This window comes from Stegostoma tigrinum, chromosome 8 (assembly GCF_030684315.1).
Source record: "Stegostoma tigrinum isolate sSteTig4 chromosome 8, sSteTig4.hap1, whole genome shotgun sequence".
NCBI classification, from domain to species: Eukaryota; Metazoa; Chordata; class Chondrichthyes; order Orectolobiformes; family Stegostomatidae; genus Stegostoma; species Stegostoma tigrinum.
This window is the reverse complement of record NC_081361.1, coordinates 40,857,717-40,883,580: the sequence shown is the minus strand read 5'-3', so window position 1 is coordinate 40,883,580 and position 25,864 is coordinate 40,857,717. Positions and strand designations below refer to the sequence as shown.

Genomic DNA, 25,864 nt, shown 5'->3' with positions numbered 1-25,864 from the left:
AACATGTTAGTGAATAAAGTCTACTAGTATTAATGATTCATGTTTATTGCGGCTGTATCTTATGGCCGTTATTGTCAGACTTTTTGACTCACTGAAACTCTGTTGTTGCTTCTCTGAATAGTTGTAAATATTTCTGCCAATAATTCTGTGGCTCATTGACATGAGCACTCTGCTTGACACTGCTAATCGGTGAAACCAAGGTTTTTTTTGTGGATGATATAACTTGTTGCTGTGAAGATACTCTGTCAGTGATTCTAGGATTTCCTAGTATTTCTGAGTCACTGAGTATTAATTCTGCTAAATGAGTCTTTTCATTCATTGCAAGAGCTCACGATGGAATACTGATTGCTAATGAGAACCCTTTCTACAAGAATGCAGGAAAGTTAGACGTTAGTGTGGGGGCGGTGCAGAACAACTTATGAAAGACAATAACGTAAAGTGAGAATATTAAAAAACATTATTTTGAGAAAAAAAGCTTACCTGACAGTTTTCCCAAATCCGTTCTTTCTTTGTGGACTTTGGAATTGTGACAACTCCATTCTTGGTTTTGAGAGAAAAAAAACAATCACAAGTTGAATGATCAATTTATCCTCAGTGAAGACAAATCATTTTGTTTCTCTGTCACTTTACTTTTGTATTATTTACAAGTTAGTCTTTTCTTCAGGTAGTGAAAAAGAAATGGCTCACTTAGAGTGGATACTAACAGAACTTACCACGTTAATGGATACGGTTTTTGAGAGGTATTAAAACAAAATATAGAGGACAAGCCAAACAGAGACAAGCACAGGAATTTTTAGAGGTCTGGTTCTCCACAAAAGTCATCAATAAACACAAAATTAGACCCTATATACACACCATGGCAAAGAAAAACCAGAAATGATGTAATCAACTCCAATGGATCCCAAGGTTCAGATACCAAGCGAAAAAACACAACAGTGCTTCATTGGAGACTGCACAGATGATGTTACCCAGCAGGGTAATGAAACGTCTGCAAACTAATGAGCAGTGGTCAAGAATGCCCTCGACCATATCTCCCGCATTTCCCGCAACTCATCCCTCACACCCCCTCCCAGCAATAACTGCCAAAAGAGAATCCCCCTCGTCCTCACATACCACCCCACCAACCTCTGGATACAAACGCATCACCCTCTGACACTTCCGCCCTCTACAATCCGACCCCACCACCAAAGACATTTTTCCATCCTCACCCTTGTCCGCCTTCCAGAGAGACCACTCTTTCTGGGACTCCCTTGTGTGCTGCACACTCCCCTCCAACCCCACCACACCCGGCCCTTTCCCCTGCAACCGCAGGAAGTGCTACACTTGCCCCCACACCTCCTCCCTCACCCACATCCCAGGCCCCAAGTAGACTTTCCACATCAAGCAGATGTTCACCTGCACATCTGCTCATGTGGTATACTACATCCGCTATACCCGCTGTGGCTTCCTCTACATTGCGGAAATGAAGCGGAGGCTTGGAGACTGCTTTGCAGAACACCTACGCTCGGTTCGCAATAAACAACTGCACCTTCCAGTCGCGAACCATTTTAATTTCCCGTCGCATTCCTTGGACGACATATCCATAACGATGCTAACCGGAGGTTGCAGGAACAGCAACTCATATTCCGGTTGGGAACCCTGCAGCCCAATGATACCAATATGGATTTCACAAGCTTCAAAATCACCCCTCCCCCCACTGCATCCCAAAACCAGCCCAGCTTGTCCCCGCCTCCCTAACCTGTTCTTCCTCTCATCTATTCCCTCCTCCCACCTCAAGCTACACCTCCATTTCCTACCTACTAACTTCATCCCACCCCCTTGACCTGTCCGTCCTTCCCAGCCTGAACTATCCCCTCCCTACCTCCCCACCTATACTCCTCTCTACAGGCTCCATCCCCGCCCCTTTAACTTGTCTGTCCCCTCTCCACCTATCTTCTCCTCTATCCATCTTCGATCCACCTCCCCCTCTCTCCCTATTTCAGAACCCTCTCCCCATCCCCCTTTCTGATGAAGGGTCTAGGCCCGAAACATCAGCTTTTGTGCTCCTAAGATGCTGCTGGGCCTGCTGTGTTCATCCAGCTCCACACTTTGTTATAATTAATGAACCTGCTCGGTTGTCATGTCACCAGACCAGTAATCAAGAGACCCAGGAACATGCTGTGGGCCACAGGTTCAAATTTAATCAATTTAAATAATAAGAAAAATCTGGAATTGAAAGTTAGCCTCATCAAATGGTGACCATGAAACTATCATCTCCAGTTGGCTTATTAAAACCAGCATAAATTAGACTAATTTCCCATTTAAATTTGAGTCCAAGTACCACAATGAAAATGGGCCCCTCCTAAATATCAGTACTGCTCTAATTCTGGCCTTTTGAGTTTATCTAATTTTAATTCCTCTAGCTGTGCCTTCAGCCGTGAGGTTCTCTCCCAAAACACCTCCACCTCTTTTTACAGGAATAGAAACAAAGTTGTTGGAAAAGCTCAGTGTCATAAGACACTATACGATTCACAATTTCATTTAGGGCAGTGAATCTTTCATCTTTAAATGGTAGTCCAGACCTACAGCAGTTTGGCTTTTAAATAGCCTTGAAAATGATCTAGCATGCTACTCATCTCAAGGGAAATTAGGGATCAGCATTTAAAACTGGGCTTATCAGCAACACCCATACCCTGTGATGGAATTTAAAAAAAAGAGTAAGTATGTTATTTACTTGAGTTCTTTACAGAGGATTAGTATATTATAAACAGCAGAGTTTAGTGCTACATACTAAATATATGGGATTTTATTAAATATCTTAGTTACTCATAGCATAGTCAGTACAATATACAAGTCAGATTGTAAAGAGTATGTCTTAGTTTTATTTAAATTGTGGGCTGAAATGAGAAAGAACAGTTTTAAAACTAGTGTTTCAAAGGAATCTACATGTTTTGAAAAACAAGTAACCTGACACTTACGGCAAACATCATGTAAACAGCCATTTGAACAAGTAGTTTTTGAAGTGTTTGCACATGAATTGGAACTGACGGGTTCCGTGCAGTGATGCAGTTGGGTGGCCACAAGATGACCTATGGACTACTGACCAGCTACTGAAGACAAAAGCCTTTTGCTTGCCAACAACATGATTCTTGGGAACTGAACTGAAATCAAATTGAATGTTTGATTTTCTCCTGTACCTATACACAGAGGCCTCTGACAGCATCCCAAGTTCCTGTAGGATATGTATGTCAAATATTGAGAGAATTCTCAACACGAGAAACATTTCATTTCATGTACAGGTTAATGGTCACTTAATAGAATAATAGATTCTTATAATGATCAATATCTGTATATGGTCACCCAATGCCTGCAACATTACTCCAGAATATCAGAACACATAAGATTGGAACACTCATTATTAATAAAAGATTACAGCTTCAATGGATGAGAAGCACAAGGAATAGTTGTTATCATCTCTTTATTATTAAGAAACTGCACAATATTGGGATGTAGAAACTAGCAGACATTCCAATGGATAATCAAATACTTCCCCATTAGTTGTGGAAATTTCTTTGCAGACTTCCCATTGAATTTTTATTTAAAATCCATTCTTGTACTCATCATTGTGAGTGATATTAGTGCTGAGGATTAGAAGGTATTAAAATGGGAACTTCCATAGTTAGTTGGTCTATCTCAATTGTTGAATCCAGTTGAATCCAGCTAAAACTCTGATTAACCTGCCCCAATTGCAAAATAACATTCTCTATTTTACAAATGTGACATTCACTATTTGAATGCCAGCTCTTCTCAATGAGATTGCTGATTTATGGACAGATTTAAGCCTTTCGTTCTTGCTCACTAGAAACTGGGGTGAGTCAGCCTACAATAATCTCCAGTTGGCTTATTAAAACCAGCATAAATTAGACTAACTTCCCATTTAAATTTGAGTCCAAGTACCACAATGAAAATGGACCTCTCCTAAATATCAGTACTGCTCTAATTCTGGCCTTTTGAGCTTATCTAATTTTAATTCCTCTAGCTGTGCCTTCAGCCGTGGGGTTCTCTCCCAAAACACCTCCACCTCTTTTTACAGGAATAGAAACAAAGTTGCTGGAAAAGCTCAGCAGGCCTGGCAGCATCTGTGGGGGAAAAAACAGAGTTAACGTTTCGGGTCCAGTGACCCTTCCTCAGTTCTGAGGAAGGGTCACCGGACCCGAAACATTAACTCTGTTTACTCCTCCACAGATGCATGTTTTCTCCTCCTCAGATGCTACCAGACCTGCTGAGCTTTTCCAGCAACTTTGTTTTTGTTCCTGATTTACAGCATCCACAGTTCTTTTGGTTTTCACCTCTTTTTATTCCTTTAAGACACTTGTTAAAGTTACCACTTTGATAAAGCTTTTGGTCATCTGTCCTAATATATTCTTATTACCCTGTTACCTCGAGGTTTAGTTATTCAAATACAGTTCTACCTGGGCTCACACAGACTAGCCACAATACAACTGTTAGAAGCAGTTCAGAAAAGGTTGATTTGATTCATTCCTAGGATGCCAAGTGCTTACTTCACCAAGAAAGGTTGTATAAATTTGCGCCAATATTCTTTGGGTTTAGAAGAATGAGAGGTGACTTGTTGAAATATAGAAGATCCTGAGCAGATTTCATAGTGTGGATACCAGGAGGATATACTTTTGTGGAGGAGACCAGAACTAGGGAAGAAATTAAGAATAAGAAGTCTTCATGTTAATAAAATTGAGATTTTTGTTTTGTCTCTCAGAGGATCATTAGTGTGTGAAATTCCATTCCCCAGAAAGCAGTGGAGGCTGGGTCTTTGAATTTATTTACAGCATCTTTAGACATTTCCTTGAAAGACAAGGAGATGACTCCCGACAGGGAAGCGGAGTTCAGACCACAAGATCAGCAACGATCTTACTGAATTGTGGGTAGACTCAAAGGACTGATTAGCCTACTCTTGCTGATCAAGGGTCTAGGCCTGAAACGTCAGCTTTTGTGCTCCTGAGATGCTGCTTGGCCTGCTGTGTTCATCCAGCTTCCCACTTTGGTATCGTAGCCTACTCTTGCTCCTAGGTCCTGTGATCCTTCAGAAATTATTGGTTATCTGTAGCCTTTTTAAAAATTCATTCCGGGGGAATGGAGGATTCATTGACTGGGCCAGCATTTACTAATTTCCATTAAGTGGTAAGCTGCCTTCTGGAACTGCTGCAGTCCATTTGTTAAAGACCACAGGTAGGGAGTTCCAGGATTCTGACCCAGTGAAACTGAAGGAGCAGTGACATGTTTCAATGTCAGGACAATAATGATGTGGAAATGAACTTGCACGTGATCCTGTGTATCTGCTGTTCTTGTCCTGTGAGATGACAGTGGTCCTAGGTTCCAGCCCCACAACCCTCTGAAGTGTATGCACTCATCTAAATCTGGCTGCTCAGGCGCACTCAAATTTAATCACTCCACCATTGGTAGTGATGCCTTCAGGTGTATAAATCCTAAGCATTCGAATTTCCTCCCTCAACCTCTCAAACTCTCTTTCCAACTTCAAGACGCTCCTTGAAACCTGCCTCTTTGATCATGTTGTTAGTTTTTCGCCTTCACATGTTACATGGTTTGTATCAATAGTCCATTGTAATATTTCACTAAAGCATTTTGTTAAATTTTATTACGTTAAAAGTGCTACTGAAATATGAGTTAGTATTAATATAATCAATTGGACCATACAGGCTCCATCTCAGTCTTTACACATGTAAACACTCTCTCCCAACCTGCAACATTTTAAATCTGGAAAGCCCAATAAGCTCAAGTCTACGATTTCAAGTCAGCTTTAGGCATATTCAAAATTACTGACAGTGGATATTTCAAGCCTCATAGCAGCACCCAGTAATCTTTAGATAATTACCTATTTTAGAAATATTCAAATTACTGTTAACATTTAATATAATTAGAATCTTTTGAAGGATTTTTTTTAGTATCACTAATGTTTTTTCATTCAAAACAACTAACGTGTTTTGGCTTGTGACTAAACTCCAGATATGGCTTTATCAACTGAGAAAAAGTTAACCAATTGGAAATCATGGCAATGTATATCAGATAAGACTTCAGACTTACTTGTATACTCCACCGGATACAGATTTGAGAGGGTGAGCAGTTATATCTCGCCGACATTTTGATGATGTCAGGATGTGACAAAGCCTGTCCTTTAGCTAGTGGGCAGTACCCTTCAAAGACTATTCCATGGCTTCTGCAGTAGTCCACTAGTTCCTGGGGCCTCTGGAAAGGATGATATTCAGCCTGTGCAACACACAACATTTGTACAGAATGTACAGTATATCACAGTACACTATTACATAGCCAGAGCTCAAATCTACAAGTTAACCCAGTAACTCTTGTAGAATATTGTACCAAATTCAAGTTCTTGTCTTAGATATACTACCTCCAATTTTCATACAGTACAATTCAACTAACCTCAAACTCCAGGACAATGTTGATCTTTTAAAATTTGTTTATACAATATTTCACTATTTTGGTTTGTTTCTTTATTTCACTTCCATTAAGTACCTCCTTGCCACATACTGTGGGGATAAATTTGAGCTGGATGGCCTAATGGTCAATCTCTCTACCCTGGAACAATTTTTCCTACAGTTGGCTGATGGGATGTATTCAAATGTGGACATAGACAACTCCTATTCTGTCCATGCAGAACAGCCTTATAATGCTCAGCTGAGATGAGTAACTTGTAGTGCAACATATCATCAGCCTGAAACTGAATGTAACATCACATTCATGGGAGGCCCTACACACAGCTACTGTGTTACATTTTGCTGTGATGCGATTGTAGCTAAATCAGTTAAAATGTCAGTGTTTACAATCTTCAAAAATCCAATATTTGTCTAAATATATAAAATAGTTCTCTTGTAGCCACAGTTAAGCATTTAGTCCCTCACTTTTCTGTATAGCCCTTTAGGTTGCTTCTGTGCCTCGCTATCCCTTTTGTGATTTTTTTTTACTCTTGTCTCCATTTTATGTTGTTTTTCTCTTGTTTATTTTCATCTGATGCTTTTCTTTTCATTGCTTTTATTAGATATGTTGTGGAGGGAGCTGCTGAGGGTGTACAGTATTTTCCAGGTCAGGTACAAGGAATATGTGGGCCTGGATCTTCTGAGCAGCTGCAGTAATTGTCAGATTGCCACTGAGCTCATGAATTCCCCTAACTCACACTGGAATGCCTTTCTCCTGGGGACCTCCAAGCCTGCTTTCACAGAAATAAGCAGTGCAGTGTCCCCCAGGGAACTCTGTCAGAGGGAATAGGCTCAGGGAAGACAGGACACACGATGTCTTTTCAGCACTAGCTGCTGCATGTGATGATATAGGAGCAGAAGTAGAATGAGATGAGTCACATACATAAATTGTGTGGTTGCACGGAGGAACAGGGTGAGTAGGTAGTCAGATCAAGAGGAAATTGGCTTAGGTTAAGAGTGTCATCGTGTGGCTGGGAGATGTTCTTCAGTTCGGGATGGTAATCAGGTTGGGATGTTGATCAAGAGGGCCTGTGATTAATAAACTACTTCAGCTTGCAAATTCTATCTGTGTCCAACACCCAACATACATTCCTCTTCCCACCAATCCTTTACTAGTGTTGTAGATGTGATATAGCCTCATTTACATAGTAACATCAATCTTTGAATTGCTGTGTCACCCTTATACATCCGTCTGTTATTGTGGGTCATATTATTCAATCTCCTTCCCAGTTAGCCCACAATGTCTCTTTAGCCACATCTTCCAGCCTCCCCTTACATTCCATCCACTTTCGATTCCCTTACCTTTCTCCTCCTCAGTTCCTCATTGCATATTCTCGCTCAATATTCTGTCACTAACTCTCTCTCTATCCTCTCCCTTCCACCACTTGCTATTATATTCTATCTTAATACCTTCCAATTTTCCATCATGATCCTATATCCCTTCCTATCTGATTCCGCCCACAATGTTCATCCTTATTTTCTCTAGCACTTCCTTTACTCTCTGACTAATGCAAACTCACAACAAAGCAGGAAATTATTTTTTAAAAAAAGACATTAACGTTGCCACAGTCCAAGTTTAGTTCTGATCTGTGGCAAAGATTGAAATAATAAACGTGCAAGTCATTAGACCATAAGACGCAGGAGCAGAATTAGACCATTCAGCCATTGAGTTTGTACTGCCATTTGATCATCGTTGATGTGTTTCTCAATCCCATTCTCCTGTCTTCTTCCCAAAATCCTTGATCCCCTTACTGATCAAGAACCTATCTCTGTCATAAATGCACTCGATGACTTGGCCTCCAGAGCCTCTGCGGCAATGAATTCCACAGATGAATAACCTTCTGGCCGAAGAAATTCCTCCTCATCTCAGTTCTGAAGAATCCTTCACTCTGAGTCTGTGCCCTTGGGTCCTAGTTTTTCCCATCTTCTCCATGTCCACTTTATCCAGGCTTCTCAGTATGTTGTAAGTTTCAATCAGATCCCCCCCATACCCTTCTAGACTCAATCAAGTACAGACACAGAGTCCTCAACCACTCCTCATATGACAAGCTCTGCATCCCCGGATCATCCCAGTAAAGCTCCTCTGGCCCCCTCCAACACCAGCTTATCTTCCTTAGAAACGAGACCCAAAATTGCTCACAACATTGCAAATCTTGTATGACTGGAAACATATACGGTGTCAGCACTATATTTCTGTTCTTGAATAATAGCTGTTTTGAAATGAATGCTAACATTGAGGTTGTAGATATGCTTGCCAAGCTGGTGGGTTTGGTTGCGAATGTTTTGACACCCTGCTGGGTAACATCATCAGTGTGCCTCTAGGGAAGCGTCAGTGTTCTGTCCCACTTGTCATTTATCTGCCTCGGTTCGTTGGGGTGGTTGGTATTACTTCCAGTTCTGTTTCTCAGTGGTTTGTACACAGGATCTAACTCAATGTGTTTGTTGATAGAGTTCTGGTTAGAATACCAGGCCTCCAGGAATTCCCTGGCATGTCTCTGTTTGGCTTGTGCAATTATGGATGTGTTGTCCCAGTCGAATTTGTGTCCCTCATTGTCCATGTGTAGTGAGACAGCTACATAATACACAAATGGGACAGAACACCGACACTTCACCGCAGATGCACTGACATTGTTAACTAGCAGGGTGACAAAACGTTTGCAACCAAACACACCGCCTCAGCAAGGAAATCTACATCCACAGCTCAAGCTACAAATCTTCTCGAAAACTCTGAATGCTAACATTGCATTTGCCTTCTCAACCACTAATTGAACCTGCATGTTAACCTTAAGAGAATCCTGAACTACGACTCCCAAGGCCCTTTGTGCTTCAAATTTCTGAAGCCTTTCCCCATTTAAAAAAATAGTCTATGCCTCTTTTCTTCCTACCAAAATGCATAACCTCACACTTTCCCAAATCATATTCCATCTGCCAATTCTTTACTTACTCTTCTAGCCTGTCCAAGTCCTACTGCAGTCTCTGCTTCCTTACCACTGCCTGTCCCTCCACCTATCTTTGTGTCAGCTGTAAACTCAGCAACAGTGCCCACAGTTCCTGCATCCAGGTCGTTAATGTGTGACAGGAATAGTTGTGGTCCCAACACCGACCCCTGGGGAACTCCACTAGTCACCAGCTGCTATCCTGAAAAACAGTCCTTTATCCTCACTCCATGCATTTTGTCAGTCAATCAATCCTTTATCCTTGCCAATAACTGGCCCCTAACATCATGGGCACCTACCTTATTTAGCAGCCTCCAGTGCAGTACTTTGTTAAAAGCCTTCTAGAAGTCCAAATGGATCACATCCACAGGCTCTCCCTTGTTTTACTTGCTCGTTATCTTCTCAAAGAATTCTAACAGATTTGTCAAGGCATGACCTCCCTTTGATGAAGCCATGCTGACTCAGCCATACATTATCATGTCCCTCCAAGTGCTGCACAATTTCATCGTTAATAATGGACTCCAAAATCTGACCAATGACTGAGGTCAGCCTAACTAGCCTTTAGTTTTCTGTCTTCTGCCTCCCACTCTTCTTAAACAGGGCTGTTACATTAGCCATTTTCAGCCCTCTGGGGACCCTCCCTGACTCCAGTGATTCCTGAAAGATCACCACCAATGCCTCCAAACTGTCCTCATCCCTCTCCTTCAGAACTCTGATATGTAGTCTATCTGGTCTAGGTGACATATCCACCAAACCTTTCAGCTTCCCCAGAACCTTTGCCTTAGTGATGGCCATTACACACAAATCTGTCCCCTGATTCTCTTGTAGATCTGGTGTGCTGCTGGTGTCTTCCACTGTGAAAACTGATGCAAAGTACCTATTCAGTTCCTCTGCCATTTCTTGGTTTCCCATTATTACTTCCCCAGTCTCATTTGCCAGCAGTCCAATGTCCACTCTTGTTCTCTCTTTAACCTATTTAAAAAGAACTCTTGCAATCTTCTTTTATATTACTAGCTAGCTTACTTTCATATTTCATCTTCTCCCCCCCACGCCACTGCTTTTTTAGTTGTCCTATGCTTGTTTTTAAAGGTTTCCCAATCTTCTGGCTTTCCATTAATCTTGACCACATTGTATGCATTTTCTTTTGCTCTTATGCTGACCTTGACTTCTCTTGTCAGCCATGGTTGACTCATCCTTAACTCAGTATGTTTCTTCTTCCTTAGGAAGATTTTCTGCTGTGTCTCCCGAATTATCCCAGAAACTTTTGCTTTTGCTGCTCCACTGTATTCCCTGTTCGGCTCCTCTTCCAATCAACTCTGGCCAGGTCCTCCATCATGTGCTTGTACTTACCTTCACTGAATTGTAATACCATTACATCGGATTCTAGCTTCTCCCTCTCAAACCGCAGGGTGAATTCTATCATATTATGGTCACTACCCCCTAGGGATTCCTTCACTTTAAGCTCCCGAATCAAGGCTGCCCCATTAGCCAATCCAGAATTGCCTATTTCCTGGTGGGCTCTACCACAAGCGGCTCTGAAGAAACAAATCTCGTAAACAGTCCAGAATTCCTTACCTTGAGATGTGCTACCAACCTGATTTTCCAGTCCACCTGCATTTTGAAGCATCCCATGATTATTATAATAGCACCTTTTTACGCATCTTTTCTATCTCTTGACTTTTTTTGTCCCACATTCTGACTGCTGCTAGGATGAGTGTACAGATCTCCCATCAGTGTTTTACTTTTAGTGCCAATAGTGAGCATATCCTCTTAAGGCCTATATTAGCTCGTCATAACATTCCCAAAATACATTACATTTCCTGCCCACCTCCCTCTGCTTCATTCCCAGGCAATGGGCTGGTCAAGAATATCTTTACCAAGGTTTTAATACTTCACTGCCAACCTAAAAGAACATTTTTAAATTCACTGTATACAGTAAACTATCAAAACCTTGAATGCACCAAAATGAAACCAGTTCAAATATTGGGTTAGAAAGCATCTTTCAGGGGGTTTTGAAACAAGAGCATTCCACCTAACAAGCACAATGCAAAAAGAGAAATGTTAGTAAATGCTTTCACATTATCTTCTGAAGGTAAAGCCAGGCTAAGAGAATGGTGTTTCTTGTTTATACAGCATTCATAGATTTACTTAAATGGAAGGAAACAATTTCAAACCGTTATAATAGTGATTACTCATTTTGGTTTCCCATCCTCAAAACGGTACATTTTTAACAGTTTGTCATTGTGGTACCTGCCCTAGTCAGACACAATACTGCTCAGAAATTAACTGGTTTAATGCATTTCTGACACTTGCTGAAGAAAATATAATTTGCTTGCCACATCTGAAAAATGAATTGCTTCGCAAGAGAAATATCCTGTTCTCCATTTACTGAACAATTAATCTGGTTAGCATTCAGATTTCACTTACTGTGAATCAAGATGTAAAGACCAAGAGCAGAAAAGAGATAAATAAAATTTTTAAAAATGAGCGGAAGAATAATTACTAGCAGGAAAAGAGTTCACAAAGCAGATACATCCAGGACAATAACTTTCCTACAGTTATAACTGGGGCTTAAATGTAATATCAGAAGTGAAGCTTTGGGAATTGGAAAAATACTCACTGTTCTCAGACATGGATTTCCTCCCTTCTCACCCTCATTAATTTGTCCTCTTTCAAGATACATTCCACCAAAAAAGATACTTGTGGTGCATGTGTCATCGCAGTTATATGGAATAGGCTTTTAGACAAGTCTTTTTTTTTTCAGTAATTTTCAAGAGATTCACCCTGACATGGGTGATAGGCTACTGCAGTGTACTTGGTGAGGCAGACAGCTGATTCAGCTGGCACCTCCAATGAGCAAATTCATCTCAAATCCTGATTGGGAAGAATTGCCTTTGCCTGAAATTTAGAGTAAGAGTGACAGCGGCAGCTGTTCAAATGAAGACACATCAACTTCTGAAGCTTGCAGATGCTGTGGTGAAATTGGCCCTGATTTGGTGTAATATGGATATATCTAAAGAGAAAAGTATGAGGGGAAAAATAATTTGGACAGTGCCACTTTCAGCAATCCTGTACTGATTGATCTCAATTCTCCAGGAGCAGCCTGTATAGTACTGCTCAAAGTGGTGCTATGTAAATTAATTTCGCCCAGTACTTTTTCTTCATTCATGGGATATGGTTATTGCTGGCTGGGCATTTATTGTCTGTAGCCAACTGTCTGGCAAAGTCAGTAGTCGGCTATGTTCCTGACTCAATGCAGTCCTTGGGATATAGAGAAACCCACAATGTTTTTAGGAAGGGAGTTCCTCAGACAATGAAGGAACAGCAAAATAGTTCCAGGTCAAGATGGTATGAGACTTGGAGGAGAACTTGTGGATGTTCCTGTGCAGCTGCTGCTATTGCTGTTCCAGGTAATAGAGGTCACATGTTTGGAATTTGCTGTTGAAGGACCCTTGATGAGTTACTGCGGTACATCTTATACACATTGTTGCCACTGCCTATTGGTTGTGAAGGGAGCAAATGCTGAAAACTATCTTTTATCTGTTTTGTATTGTATCTGCACTGGGATTCAACAGCTATTGCTGAGGCTAAAAATATTCTGTCAAACTCAAAAACATCTTCCGAAATCTTCAGCTGTATTCTAATCATTTACATATCTGTTTAAAGAGAAACTTTTCACAAGAAATACTTCAAAACAAATATTGCCTAATTGAAAATGTGCATGTTTAAGCCATCTAAGCAGATAATATCTCCAGGTATCCTTTAGTCAGACATCAGCTATGATGCGCCCCTCCCTTTCCTTTTCCTCTCAGTTACGCACTAACTGGCACTTTGGGGCTCAATGAAATCAACGTTTCCACGCCTAGCAAACAATAAGGACTATAAAGAAAAAAAAATCCCCCCTCCCCCACCCCAGCTTTTCTGAGCACTATCAATCAACACCCATTTAGTAGGTTCATTATTTTGTGTTATTTTTTGTAAAGCAGTTGATCATCTATGGCATTACACATAGGGATTCCAAACCTTCTTCCCCTCTGTCAACACCACAAAAACCACCATTTTCCAGCTCTGAAGACAGTCATATTGAGCTCAAAACATTAATTCTGTTTCTCGCCCCAGAGATGCTGCTGAATTTCCTCAGAATGTCCTTTTAACTCAAAACCAATGTAAGTAGAGGCCACAGGCCCTGGACTAGGATGCACTGATCGAATGCATTCCCTATTTTAAAGTCACACATTTTACCATGTCCTGCGTCTGCGTTTATAATGACCTTATTTATGCAAATTAGACTATTGTTATTATACTCTCCTGTTAACAGTGACAACGCAACAATAATTTTAATTTATATTGTGCCATTAACAGAGTCAAAACATCTATAATTATAGGGGTCTTGCTGCATAAAATGAGACAACAAGTCTCATAAGGAAATGTTAGAATGGACAACAAAAAGATTGGTAGAAGAAATGGGTTCAATGTAACACCTTAAAAGTGCAAGGGAGAGACATTGAGGCATAGAGGTTTATTATGAATGGACTTCAAGAATTTGTGTCATAGACAGCTAAAGGCATACCATCCAATGGTGGAGTGATTAATATCGAGGATTCACAACGCTATTAGTTGGTAGAGCACAGAGATGGGTTGAAAGACTGCAGTATACTACAAGGATGAAAACTTTAAAGTTGAGGTGTTGTTGGATTAGGAGCAGTGTCAGTTAGCTATCATGTGGGTGTTGCTGAATACAGCAACAGAGTAATCAGGTGTTTGGACCTTGTTTGAGGACTTTGTAACTGGATTAGATTAGATTAGATTCCCTACAGTGTGGAAACAGGCTCTTCGGCCCAACAAGTCCACACCGCTCCTTGAAGCATCCCACCCAGACCCATCCCCCTGGAGTAAAAATTAGTTACAGCATGCACCATAGTCAAATTTGCAAGTACGTTCTCTGGCTTACCTGCTAGTCCTTCAAGTGCTTGTTTTATGCTCCGTTTTTTATAAATGGAATTCTATATGGAACCTATATGGAGTTAGTCAGGAGATTATGGAATCCACATGTTGGAGGCTGCTTCTGGCCTAAACTGAAACACACTGCTAGTTCCAATTGCCTCTGTCCATTCAAGAATTTACAAGGGCTTGCTGAAATTTCAAACTTCCTGAATTTGATAAGACTCTGGTTGGTGAGCTGCATTAGGACGACCTTTCATTGATTTTATGGAAATGAGGACAAGGCCCAATTTGGAAACAGCCTCAAGCCTCCACATTTAGGCACATGTTCCAGAGTTACTGCTGGATTTGGGTAGTTCCCAGTGCAAATCCAATTTCTTAGTCTGTGCAGCTCTCAATTAAGATTAGTTCAATTGATGAGAGGATGTTTACTTTAAAATTTAAATCCTTTCTTTAAAAGAAAATGAATAAAAAACATACATGGCAGAATTTTTCCAACCAGTTGTAAGTGAGTATGAAGGTGAGTGAGGGAAGACAATGCCCAAAAATTGATTTCAGCAATCCTGTCATGATCCCACAAGCTGCATGGTTTCCCCAAGGTGGGATTTAAGGAAGGCAGGAGAACCCCTTGGATCTAATGGTTAAGTAATTTTTAAAAAATGGTTGAAGTTGTTAAGAAGGCAATTAGTAGCCATTAAGTGCTGTAAAATATAATTTTAATCTATCTTCTATGTTCTACAGTCCCAGAAGCCATCTAGTGCGTCACAAACAGCACAAAATGATTTTTTACATGGAAAGGTGGTAGAACATGGAATGCTTCAGGAAAAACAGACACAACATAAATTTTTATTAGGCTTCATAAGGAAGCTGAACAAATATTTGGTAAAAGAAAGTTTTAAATGACTGTGGGGAAAAAAGGCAGAAACTGGCGCTCAGAGGTTAGATATTTTAGACAGCTCAATATGTCAAATAATCTCTTCTGAGTTCTGTGAAATTCTATACCGTATAATATGTAGTTACATGACATGAGGAATACTGATTTAAAAATTATTAACTGAGTGCATTTTCGGAGCAATGTTCTGTAAAACATCATAAACAGTAATGTCTTTAGAACAACTGAAGCATGACTGACACCAGAAAAGTTCAAAGTAGACAGTCTTTGAAATTAGTGTAGCAAATTTAATTTGCTTACAGACTTTTAACAATGTACCTCCTCAGATAATATGAATTGTGACACTTCACCAACTGTCTTAACAACTACTAAAACTTGGTATAACGTTTTGGTGAGGTTTTATTTACAGCGTGGCATTTGGCTCAGAAGAACTGGAAGAAAAAGTATGCCCTTAAAATTGGCAGCTCTTGGATACCATGAATGCCAAAAGATTAGGACACTTGTTCCTCAGAAAATGGCTGACAATCTTTGTGTTCTCAGGACAAAAACCATGTTGTGGTAGCCCTGCAGGATTACCGAATGTGACAATCAAGCTACTTCAGCTCTGTGTCTGGCAACTAGGTTAACTATATTTAATAGACTTTACAAATACCTTGATTATTGATTGATTGATTTATTGTCACGTGTACTGAAATACAGTGAGAAGCTTTGTTTACGAGTGGTACAGGCAGATCACAGCAAGCAAAGGATGTACAGATCAAAAAGATTTAGAAGCATACAGGGTTACAATATTTGAGGCTGTAGTCCATTCAAAAGTTTGATAACGACTGAAAAGAAGCTGTTTCTGAACCTATTCCTACATGTGGTCAGGCTTATATCTCATCTGCCTAATGGAGGAAGTTGTAGGAGAGTATTATCAGGGTGCGATTGATTTTTGATGATGTTGGCCACCTTTCTGCAGCAGTGAGCCATGTAAGTAGAGTCCATGGATGGAAGGTTGGCTTCTGTGATGGTCTGGGCTGTGCACATAACCTTTTTAGTTTCTTATGGTCCTGGGCAGAGCAGTTGCCATATCAGGCCGTTATGCACCCAGACAGTAAGCTTTCAGTGATGCATCTGTAGAAGTTGGTGAGGGACTTTGTGGGCATGCCAAATTTCCTGAGCCACCTGAGGAAAAAGGGGTGTTGCTGTGCCTTCTTGGCTGTCGCATTTACATAGCAAGTCCATAACAGGTCGTCAGTTATCATCACCACAAAGAACAAGTTTTGTCACCATCTGCCTTTGCAGTGATTTTTTTTTAATGTACCAGATAACAACTGGTATTGCTGCAAAACAGATTTTTTAAAAATTCAGCAAGGAGATAGAGAAAACTGAGATTCTCTGTCAGCCTTCAGTAACCAAATTTAAAGTGACTAACCAGGCATCATAAATAATGAGATATTAAAACTATACTTCTTAACTGAAACCTACCTGAACTCCCTATCCAACACTAGCCCATTCTACGTAACCTGGTGTTACTTGGTGTGTTTTAGCCAGAATAAGATGGATAAGTTAAATAGCGAGATCTTGGGTAATTTTAACTGAATGGCACAAATCCTAAACATCTGAGGTACTCCTATTGATGTAACATTCTCTTTCTAAAGGATGCTCTGCACAACAAGATAATGCTATTATTTCTAGAAATTTGTAATTCTTCTAAATCCATAAGCAGGGAGGATTGTCATGATAATGTTTTTGTGTTTCCCAGTAACAATAAAAATTGGTTCATTTGAGGATCTGCAGCACAGTGGGTTGAGGGTACAAATATTTTGAGATTTAGTTTAAAAGCATAAAGACATTATAAACGTAATGCAATTTACAGAGTGTTCATTAACAGTAAGTTTTTGCTGTGGATCTCCATGTGACTGAGCACATCAAACTGCAGCGTATTGAGCATATGGAGAAGGATGTCCCGTACACAGGGATTTAGAGTTACTTATTTCTCTTTTACAATAAAGATGTTATGATGCAAAGTGCAATGAAGATCAATATAAAAGTTGGTCATAATGTTTCATGATCGGTAACAAGGTCCTCCCAATCATTAATATCAACGCAACTCTGCTTCAAAGAGAGCTTCATGGTGCCTTTGTTGTATTTTCTTTGTCCAGTCCTGGATTACTTGTCATTTGAAAGTTCAGTACACAGAACCTAGCTTTTGTTGACTTGCAGAGGTCTTTGTTATCAAAGTCTCACTGCCATAGTTTGTAGAAGGCTGAGCTGGCAAAGTTGATCCAGTTTAGGATCTCCTCAACAATGGTTCCCTTTTGACTGAGGTGGCTTCCAATGCATGGAAAGTGATCACTCACATTCCATAAGTCTCCCCTTTAACATAGGGCAGGTGGAGTATTTAACTGACCGCATCTGGGTTGATATGAATGTTTTATTTTGGCAATATTTCAAGGACAGGCCAAGTTTTGTGTATGCAGCATTTAAAAGATCAAGGGTGGTTTGAAATCCAGCACAGAATGAGCACTGACATAGCTGAATACTGCCGGTCATGTGCGTCTCTGGTGGCCAGTTTAGTTTGGCATGGAGATGAGTTAGGTTAAAGTATTTTTAAACAGACAGTATTTAATACTCACACCAGAGGATAGTTTATCTTTGACGAGGTGAACAATCACTATCAGGTAGATTGTAAATAATATGAAGATGGCCAAACAGCCTTGCTTAACATCAGTCTGGATTATAAAGGCATCTCCCACTCTAGACAACTGTAATCAAATCATCATGAAGTATTTGCAAGATTGTGAAGAAGTTTCTTGGACATCCAGATTGCTGAAGAACAATCCACAGAGCTTCCTGATTTACTGAGTCAAATACTTTGGTCAGGTATATTATTACAATGGAGAGTTCCTGGTGCTGTTCTTGACATTGTTCCTGGAATTGCCTGTTGGCAGAGAGAGTATGTAATAGATTCCTCAGAAAGGTCTAAAACCATACAACGTCACTGACAGGATTTCCTCAGCTATAGGAAGTAGGTGACCAGGAGAATGCACAGCAGGGTTTTCCTTGCTATGGACAACAGAGAAACATTTCTAACAAGATGATTTATCTCCCTTCTTGAAGATAATTATAACTGCAGCATTCCTGAAAATAGGGTTTCTTTTCTCCCAAATATGCAGGATGAGTTCATGAAGCCTTGAGTTGATCAAAAGCCTACCAGTTTTGAAGACCTCAGCTGGAATACCATTCGGACTGCAGGCTTTGTTAATGTTCCTCTGCTTGATCACTTGTTGCAGTTCTTCCGGAGATGGTGGGTCACCCATGGATTGTGCCACAGGGTTCTAGAGCTTTGCATGTTGTGGCAGTCAGTGTACTGTTTGATTTCTCAAGCTTTCTCTTCCCACCACTTGTCTTTTATGCTCTGAATCTGTCTTTCGGCATCAACTCTGTGCTGTTCGAATTCTGCCTCTTTGACTTAGAAACTTTGTTCTGGAAGACAATGAACATTGCCTGTTTTTCTTCCAGGATATCATATGCTTCAACATTAATTTTGTTGAACCAGTCCTGGTGATAACGATGATCAGGAGAGCTGTTTCGTACAGCTGACTCTATTTGATCCCATTGTTCTGGAATTGAGTTGTGTGTAAAGATTCTCTAGGATGACTTTGAGCAGCTTTTGCCAAAGACATCTGCTGTTTAGTTGGAATGCCTTAGGGTTGAGATGTTGATCTTCCATCTCTTCGCTTTCTGGTTCCTGCGATGTTCTTTTGCGGGGTGGATGTTCATTGCTGATCAAACAACTAGATGACCAGTCTAGCAGGCAGCCATCCTCAGATAGATTAATGTAACAGATATAACTTGGATCAGGACTTCCCAAAATAGGGATCTTGGGACTGTGAAATATGAGGTTGCAATGGCCACTGTGTAGCTCTGAGTTACAGCAGCTGCATTACTACCTTTGGGAAGCTCTTAGAGCTCTCACTTCAGGCTAGTGTTATTTTTCAGTCTTCAAAGTGGGGTCGAAGTGGGGAATAGATTTCAGAACCACTGATTTGAACAATTACATAACTGAAGAGATGCTGATGCATTGACCTAGGATACTTTAATGCACTTTTGTATTTGAGATTGTTATTTTGGCATTAAATGGTGTTTGTTTTAGCAAAGCTATGCTAAGAATACTTTATCAGCAGGAAGACATAATTTGCATTAGTTTTTCCCACCTTATTTTTCCAAATAGTCCTTCTCCTGACACCGGAGTCAACGCTGACATTTATAGAGGGGGTTTCGTGGCATAATGTTAATGTCAATAGTCTAGTAATCCAGAAACCCAGCTTTATTCTTTGAGGACATATTTTCGAACCCCATCATGGCAACTGGTAAATTAAGTAAATTAAAATAATAAAATACAGATATAATGGGCTGAATGGCCTCCTTCTGTATTGTAAAATTATGATTTTATGAAAATTTGTAATTGAGTAACTCCAACAACAAATTCAAAGAGCATGACTCCAACAGGACAAAACTGCTTGATTGGCACAACACCTTGTTCTTCAACATTCTCCATCCTCGACCAATGCACAGTCTGTATCATCCACACATATTGCAGTAACCCATCAAAGCTCCTTTATCAGCACTTTCTAAGTGTACAATCACTAAAGTTTGCTTGAGGATCAGGAACTGTTTATGTAAAAGTTTTATCCATAGTTTAAATTGGCTACAGACAGTAATAAGGTAGAAGATATGTGGTCTATGGTAGGAGTGAACTTGACTTCTCATTAAACCCTTGCATATTTTCCTGCATTATAAATATTCAAAATGCTGCAGCCTCTCACCTGGTTGACGTGTGGAATGATGTCACAATCTTCTTTCAGCTGCTCTAAATGAGAAATGAGGAAATTGCTCACTCCAATGGATCGGCATATCCCTGTAAGAAATAACGTGCCAGAGAATTAGTTACATGTCAAAGGATATCCTGTAAAGTACTTTCAGCATTGCAAAGATGCAGCTGCAGCAGTATATCGGACAATAGAAATTTTCAGAGAAGAGCAAGAACTCCATGAGTGAAGGTCTGAGTAGACACCATATTTTAAATGCCTGTTCCATCAAAACCCTTTTAGGAAATGGTTTTCTAATACAAACATACTGCAGCTTCCTGATGATTCATGTTAAGTGCTGGGAAAATTTAATGAGGCATAAGCTGAAAAAAAACAATTAGAAATGCGTCAGCATCAAAAGAAGGAAACTATGTTTTGTGCACTTGCCAAATTTATGCGTAACTATAAGAATGAGGAACAAATGAGAGGGCCACAAGCAAGGACAAAGAGTTCCTAACAATCACAAACACATTGGCTCTGTGACAGTACTGATTGTGCTGGAGTTTCGTATAATATCCAGTGAAATCTAAATAAGTCTAGCATTGACAGCCAAGTATTAAGGTTAAAAGTTTAATTATAAACAAAGAGACCAGGGAGTTTTAACAGTAGTTTGACTTTTAGCCTTAAATAGTATTAATAAAGCCAAAAGTTCTCCTCTTTTCCCAAAAGATAGTCAAAATACAACTTTTGTTGGCATTAATAAAAGGTAATAAATTTCTATGACATTTTTAAAACATAGAATTCTTGGGAATGCCTGTGTTCCAACAATTCAGCCATATGTTGTACATTACAGAATGCTGTATATTTAAAATATAAATAGAAAATGGCAAAAAACCATAGTAAATATTTAGAAGAGAATAAAAGGTTAATGTAATTGCTAATAAAAGCAGAAATTGTTGGAGAAACTCAGCAATTCTGGCAGCATCTGTGGGAAGAAAGTAGAATTAACTGCTGAAGAATCACTGGATCCAAACTGTTAACTATGTTTTCTTCCCACAGATGCTGTCAGACCTACTGAATTTTGCCAGCAATTTCTGTTTTTATTTCAGATCTCTAGCACACACGGTTCTTTGTTTTATTTTCATCAAGACTTGCAAAGTAACTTACTCAGATCATTATCTTACTTTTCTCATTCAGGTGCCTGTAGTTTCCAGTTTAAATTAAAATCTTTTGATACCATTGCATAATCATATTATTATTATACAATATTCACACATCTACCTTTCTGAATGAATAATGATAACCAATTGTGCCTTTCACTAAAGAAACTCACCACTGGATTCACAGCAGGCAGGCACAACTGAACTACCTTTATTTACATCTGTTCAATGGAACTGAGATTAATTCTTACGAAATGCTGCACTAAAGGAAACAATTTATACAAAAAGTGTAAAATTTATGTGAATGTAAATTCTCACATTAAAATAGGATTAAATCGTCATCAACAAGACTTTAAGATGTAATCAAAACCAAAACAGATAAGACCATTATTTCCAGAGAAATTAAATGTAAAAGCAAATCTCTTGACACAAGCATGTCATTAACAAAAATATCATCTATTGACAGGAAGTAATAAAAAGAACAATTTATTTATTTTTCCTTCCTGCATACATTATCTGTTTTGAGGAAGGGTGACATGAAATGTTAACTCTGTTTTCTCTCCACAGATGCTGCCAGACTAGCTGAGTTTCCCCAGCAATTTCTGTTTTTGATTTAAATGATCCTCTCTGGCTTCTTTCTCTTTCTGACTGGGAGTGTCTTTCCATTTTCATTAAGTTGATTCTGCTCTCTTAATCTGAATTTTGACTTTTAATGGTTGAGACTGTGATGGTTATTGATTAGTCTTCATAGAATCCCTGCAGTGTGAAAGCAGATCATTTGGCCAATTGAATCCACACTGATCTTCTGGACAGCATCTCACCCAGACCCATGTGGTCCGCTAACCTATCCCTGTGACCCATGGCTAATCCACCTAGCCTGCACATCTTTGGACTGTGAGAGGAAACTGGAGCACCTGGAGGAAACTCACGCAGACATGGGGAGAATGTGCAGAGTCCACACGAAATGAATTGAATCTGGAATTGAACCTGGGTCCCTGGAGCTATTGTGTTGTCCTGTCTTCAATAAGACCCTTTAATCTACCAATGAACAGTGTAATACTGTAAAGTCCTGACATATGGGAACCTGCCTTTTGAACATTTGCTTATCTGTGCAATTCTTGCAGGGTGCCTTTTCAGCCACTGCCACCCCAATGTTCACATGTCTGTGGCATTTCGGGCATATAAGTGTACACTGAATGGTGGCATTTTAGCGTACATCAGCAAATGATTATCACCTCTTCTTGTCAGATTTCAGTTTTAAAGCAAGTTATCTGCATAACACGGATGTAGTCTGTCTCCAGTCTTCATGAGATATGTAAATAATCCCAGTCTCTTTACAACAAAGTCAAACACATACTTGGCCTTATCACTTCAGTGATTTTCACTATGACCTTCAGACTAGCATTAAATTTCCTATGTTGTATGGCTGGTGTATCATAACTCATCTTCACCTCTCTTGCTTTTCTTATTTTGCTATCAACGTCAGGTTTAAGCAAATTAAACCTTGTCCTAGGAATGTGTTTAAACAGTAATTTGAAAGTTAAGCAATCTGTTATGGCGTTATTCTGTACAAGAATAGAAAATTCAGCCTGTGTCAAAGAGAAACATGGGGATTCAAATCAGAGGGTCATACAGCACGGAAACAGACCATTACTGCTTAGCTTGTCAGCTAGAAAATACTCCTGCAAAGATCTCTTCACAATAAAATTCTACATTAAAGTGCAGCTGACATTATCATTATTTAGAAATTAAATCACGATAATAATTTGCATGGAATTTCAGACAGAAACATAACATTTTAAACAAAATAAGGAGGAAACTACCTTGCTTATTTGTTAAGAAAACATTTGAGGATTCTGACTGAATGGGTGTCTTAAGTCTTTCAAATAATCTATCAAACAAGGTAGCATACCATTGTGTAGCCACGAATATTTTGGTCAGTACTTAGAACTATCAGCAGGTCACAATAGCAACTGAGGCCTCTGCACTGAAACTAGAAAAATTACACCAGAACTGAGTCTCTATGTGCTCTTAGGCCTCTTTTAATATGGTATATGTTAATAGGTTCTGAAATCTGGGGAGTATCAATCAGAATGATTCTTCTTTAAATTGGGATCTACTTTTTGTCATTGGATTATAAAACAAGAATGCAAAGGCATCTCTTTGGAGGCTGACCCCTTGAAAAGAAATTCCACGAACGAAGACTCCAAAGAAAGGGCCCCTGCAAAGCAATTAAATCTCTTGCAATGAATTTGTTTCTAGGATTGTCCAGATAATCTTAACTTAATCTGACTAGCAGAAACTGCGCTGGATGAACACAGCAGGCCAAACAGCATCATAGGAGCAGGAAAGCTAACATTTCGGGCCTAGACCCTTCTTTTTTGTACAAGTTGTTTCCTTTAGTGCAGCATTTCGTAAGAATTAATCTCAGTTCCATTGAACAGATGTAAATAAAGGTAATTCAGTTGTGCCTGCCTGCTGTGAATCCAGTGGTGAGTTTCTTTAGTGAAAGGCACAATTGGTTATCATTATTCATTCAGAAAGGTAGATGTGTGAATATTGTATAATAATAATATGATTATCTTAAGAAGGGTCTAAACCCGAAACATTAGCTTTCCTGCTCCTATGATGCTGCTTGGCCTGCTGTGTTCATCCAGCTCTACACCGTATTATCTGCCATTGAAACTGGAATGGCCTTCAAAATGTTACTGTTCCTGTTACCATCTTAACCTTCAACTAGACAAGATACTGCTCAACTTGGGTGAATTAATACCGACAGCATAGGGTCCTGTAGTATCATTAGGACTTCAGTGTCATTTTTGACCTCCTACAGCTGCCTTGCTAAGTGAAATGTGGTCTGTAGGAAGAAGAGATCCTTTAGTTAAGTGCTAATTTTCTTCAGTGGGCCCAAAGAGGAGGAGGAGTGCTCCTTCAGCCATACAGAAGACCTCCACCAGTGCAGGATTTTCTACCCAATCCCTACACCTGGCTGAATGTCTGGACTGTAAAACCTCTGGTGTGTGAATCATTCACAGGAACCATGTATAACTCTAAATTTATGAAGACAACATGAATTGTGATTACTGATGTATTTATCCTTATGGTTTGAGGGTAATAGATCCTTTGATGAGACTAAATCTGATTCCAGTCATCACTTGAACACAATAATAAATTATTTGTACTGATAATATGACTGCAAAATTAATTTCACATTGTAAACCAAAATCTTAACCGCAGGTTCAATGGCATCTTGATTTGGCTTATCTGTTGGAACCATCTCAAAATCACCCAGCTTGGATGCACAGTATACAGATAGGTCCTGGTGGAGTGAAAGGGATGAACAGGGGCCAGCAGCAGTTCACATCCTGCTTTGGAGAAAGGAGAAGTGCCCTTCCTCCTGACTAAGGTAAGTAAAATAATAAAAGCTTACTGTTCTTTGGTGGTGTCTACTAAATAGTGCTTTAAACACCATTAGTAAGGTTGCTGTAGATTTCAAATAAATTATATACTAGAGATTTAGCCAAATTAATCATCGAGGTATTAAAATTACAAATAGCCATCTGATTGGCAGGGTGCCCCAAACACAAATTAGCACAGAAATCAGTGCTCAACTTACTTTTCACTGCTACTATGGCTTCCCAGGCTGACTTTTGTCCAATCCTACTTCTTTGTCCCTGCCTTCAGAAGTATCTCGCCTACAAAGCCTCTCTTCAGATCTTAACTGTCCTGCAGATGGTATCCATCCCTCTTTTTGCTGTAAACAATCTTGGAGTATGTTTTTCTTTTCATTACTGGCACCAGATAAATGCAAGTTACTCATTATTTCACCATGTGCACATTTGCCATGGCAATCAGATCGGTGAATACAGGCATTACAATTTCTGCAAACTGTCTGTTTCTTAGGTTTATAAATGACTTATTATCAGGTTCTGTGAAAAAAGGTCACTTGATAATCAGAAATCTCTGTGGTCAAATTAAAACAAAATCTGAAACACAACATAAATCAAATGAAGAAAAAAAAAGATTTCTGACAAACGCTAACAGGTTATAAAATCAATGTACTGAGTTATGTTGTCTGTTCTGTGTGATGCAGCAGACATGTCTCAGCCATGTTGCAACAAGAAGAAAAATGTACCACAGAGAGGTCAGCTTTATAGAACTTCTGCAGACAATCGCTTCAAATGATCCAGTGCAAAAGGAGATAGGTATCCATGGGAATTTTACTGTTACCTTGAGGGAACAATCCATTGCGTGGGAAATGAATAGAGAAATTTCTCTCCATTTGGATATAAATATGCCTGTTCCAACTGTAAGCATTGTTTTAATCTTAATTTAATATGTTTTACATCTGGCAGATTGCATCAAAGTGCTTTCCCATCTCAGAAAGTTTTTTTGTAAACATCACACATTTTTTTCTCATCCACTTTGACTATTGAAAACATTTAGTTAACCATAGAGTTCTGTTCCACATCATAGACTTTGCTCTCAGAATTTCTAAGAATTGTATACATTGGCAACCTTCTTTTTAGTTAATGGAGGGACAGGAGATTCCCTCTTCACTTCGGGGAAATGTAACCTTTTGCTTCACAACTCCCAAAGTTCCAACAAAATTACTGCTGTCCAAAATTTAAGT

The 25,864-nt window shown here is 39.5% G+C and overlaps 1 protein-coding gene and 1 long non-coding RNA gene across 4 annotated transcripts in view; one reads left to right on the top strand and one right to left on the bottom strand.

Annotated features, from left to right (window-relative positions):
- The window catches only part of LOC125456109 (uncharacterized), a 71,692-nt gene extending 47,063 nt beyond the window's left edge, over window positions 1-24,629 (top strand). The window contains exon 3 of the long non-coding RNA XR_007248392.2: window positions 24,469-24,629. This is a non-coding gene — a long non-coding RNA (uncharacterized LOC125456109). The remainder of the gene's footprint in view (window positions 1-24,468) is intronic.
- The window catches only part of zgc:110366 (uncharacterized protein LOC550476 homolog), a 107,052-nt gene that overhangs the window by 15,602 nt on the left and 65,586 nt on the right, over window positions 1-25,864 (bottom strand). For 2 of the 3 annotated variants that reach the window (XM_048538839.2, XM_048538841.2), the window contains exons 4-6: window positions 20,090-20,181; window positions 6,097-6,279; window positions 481-540 (exon numbers count right to left, since the gene is read on the bottom strand). In XM_048538839.2, the coding sequence (XP_048394796.1) occupies window positions 481-540; window positions 6,097-6,279; window positions 20,090-20,181 (335 nt within the window). The remainder of the gene's footprint in view (window positions 1-480; window positions 541-6,096; window positions 6,280-20,089; window positions 20,182-25,864) is intronic. The other variant, XM_048538840.2, reaches the window with a different exon arrangement.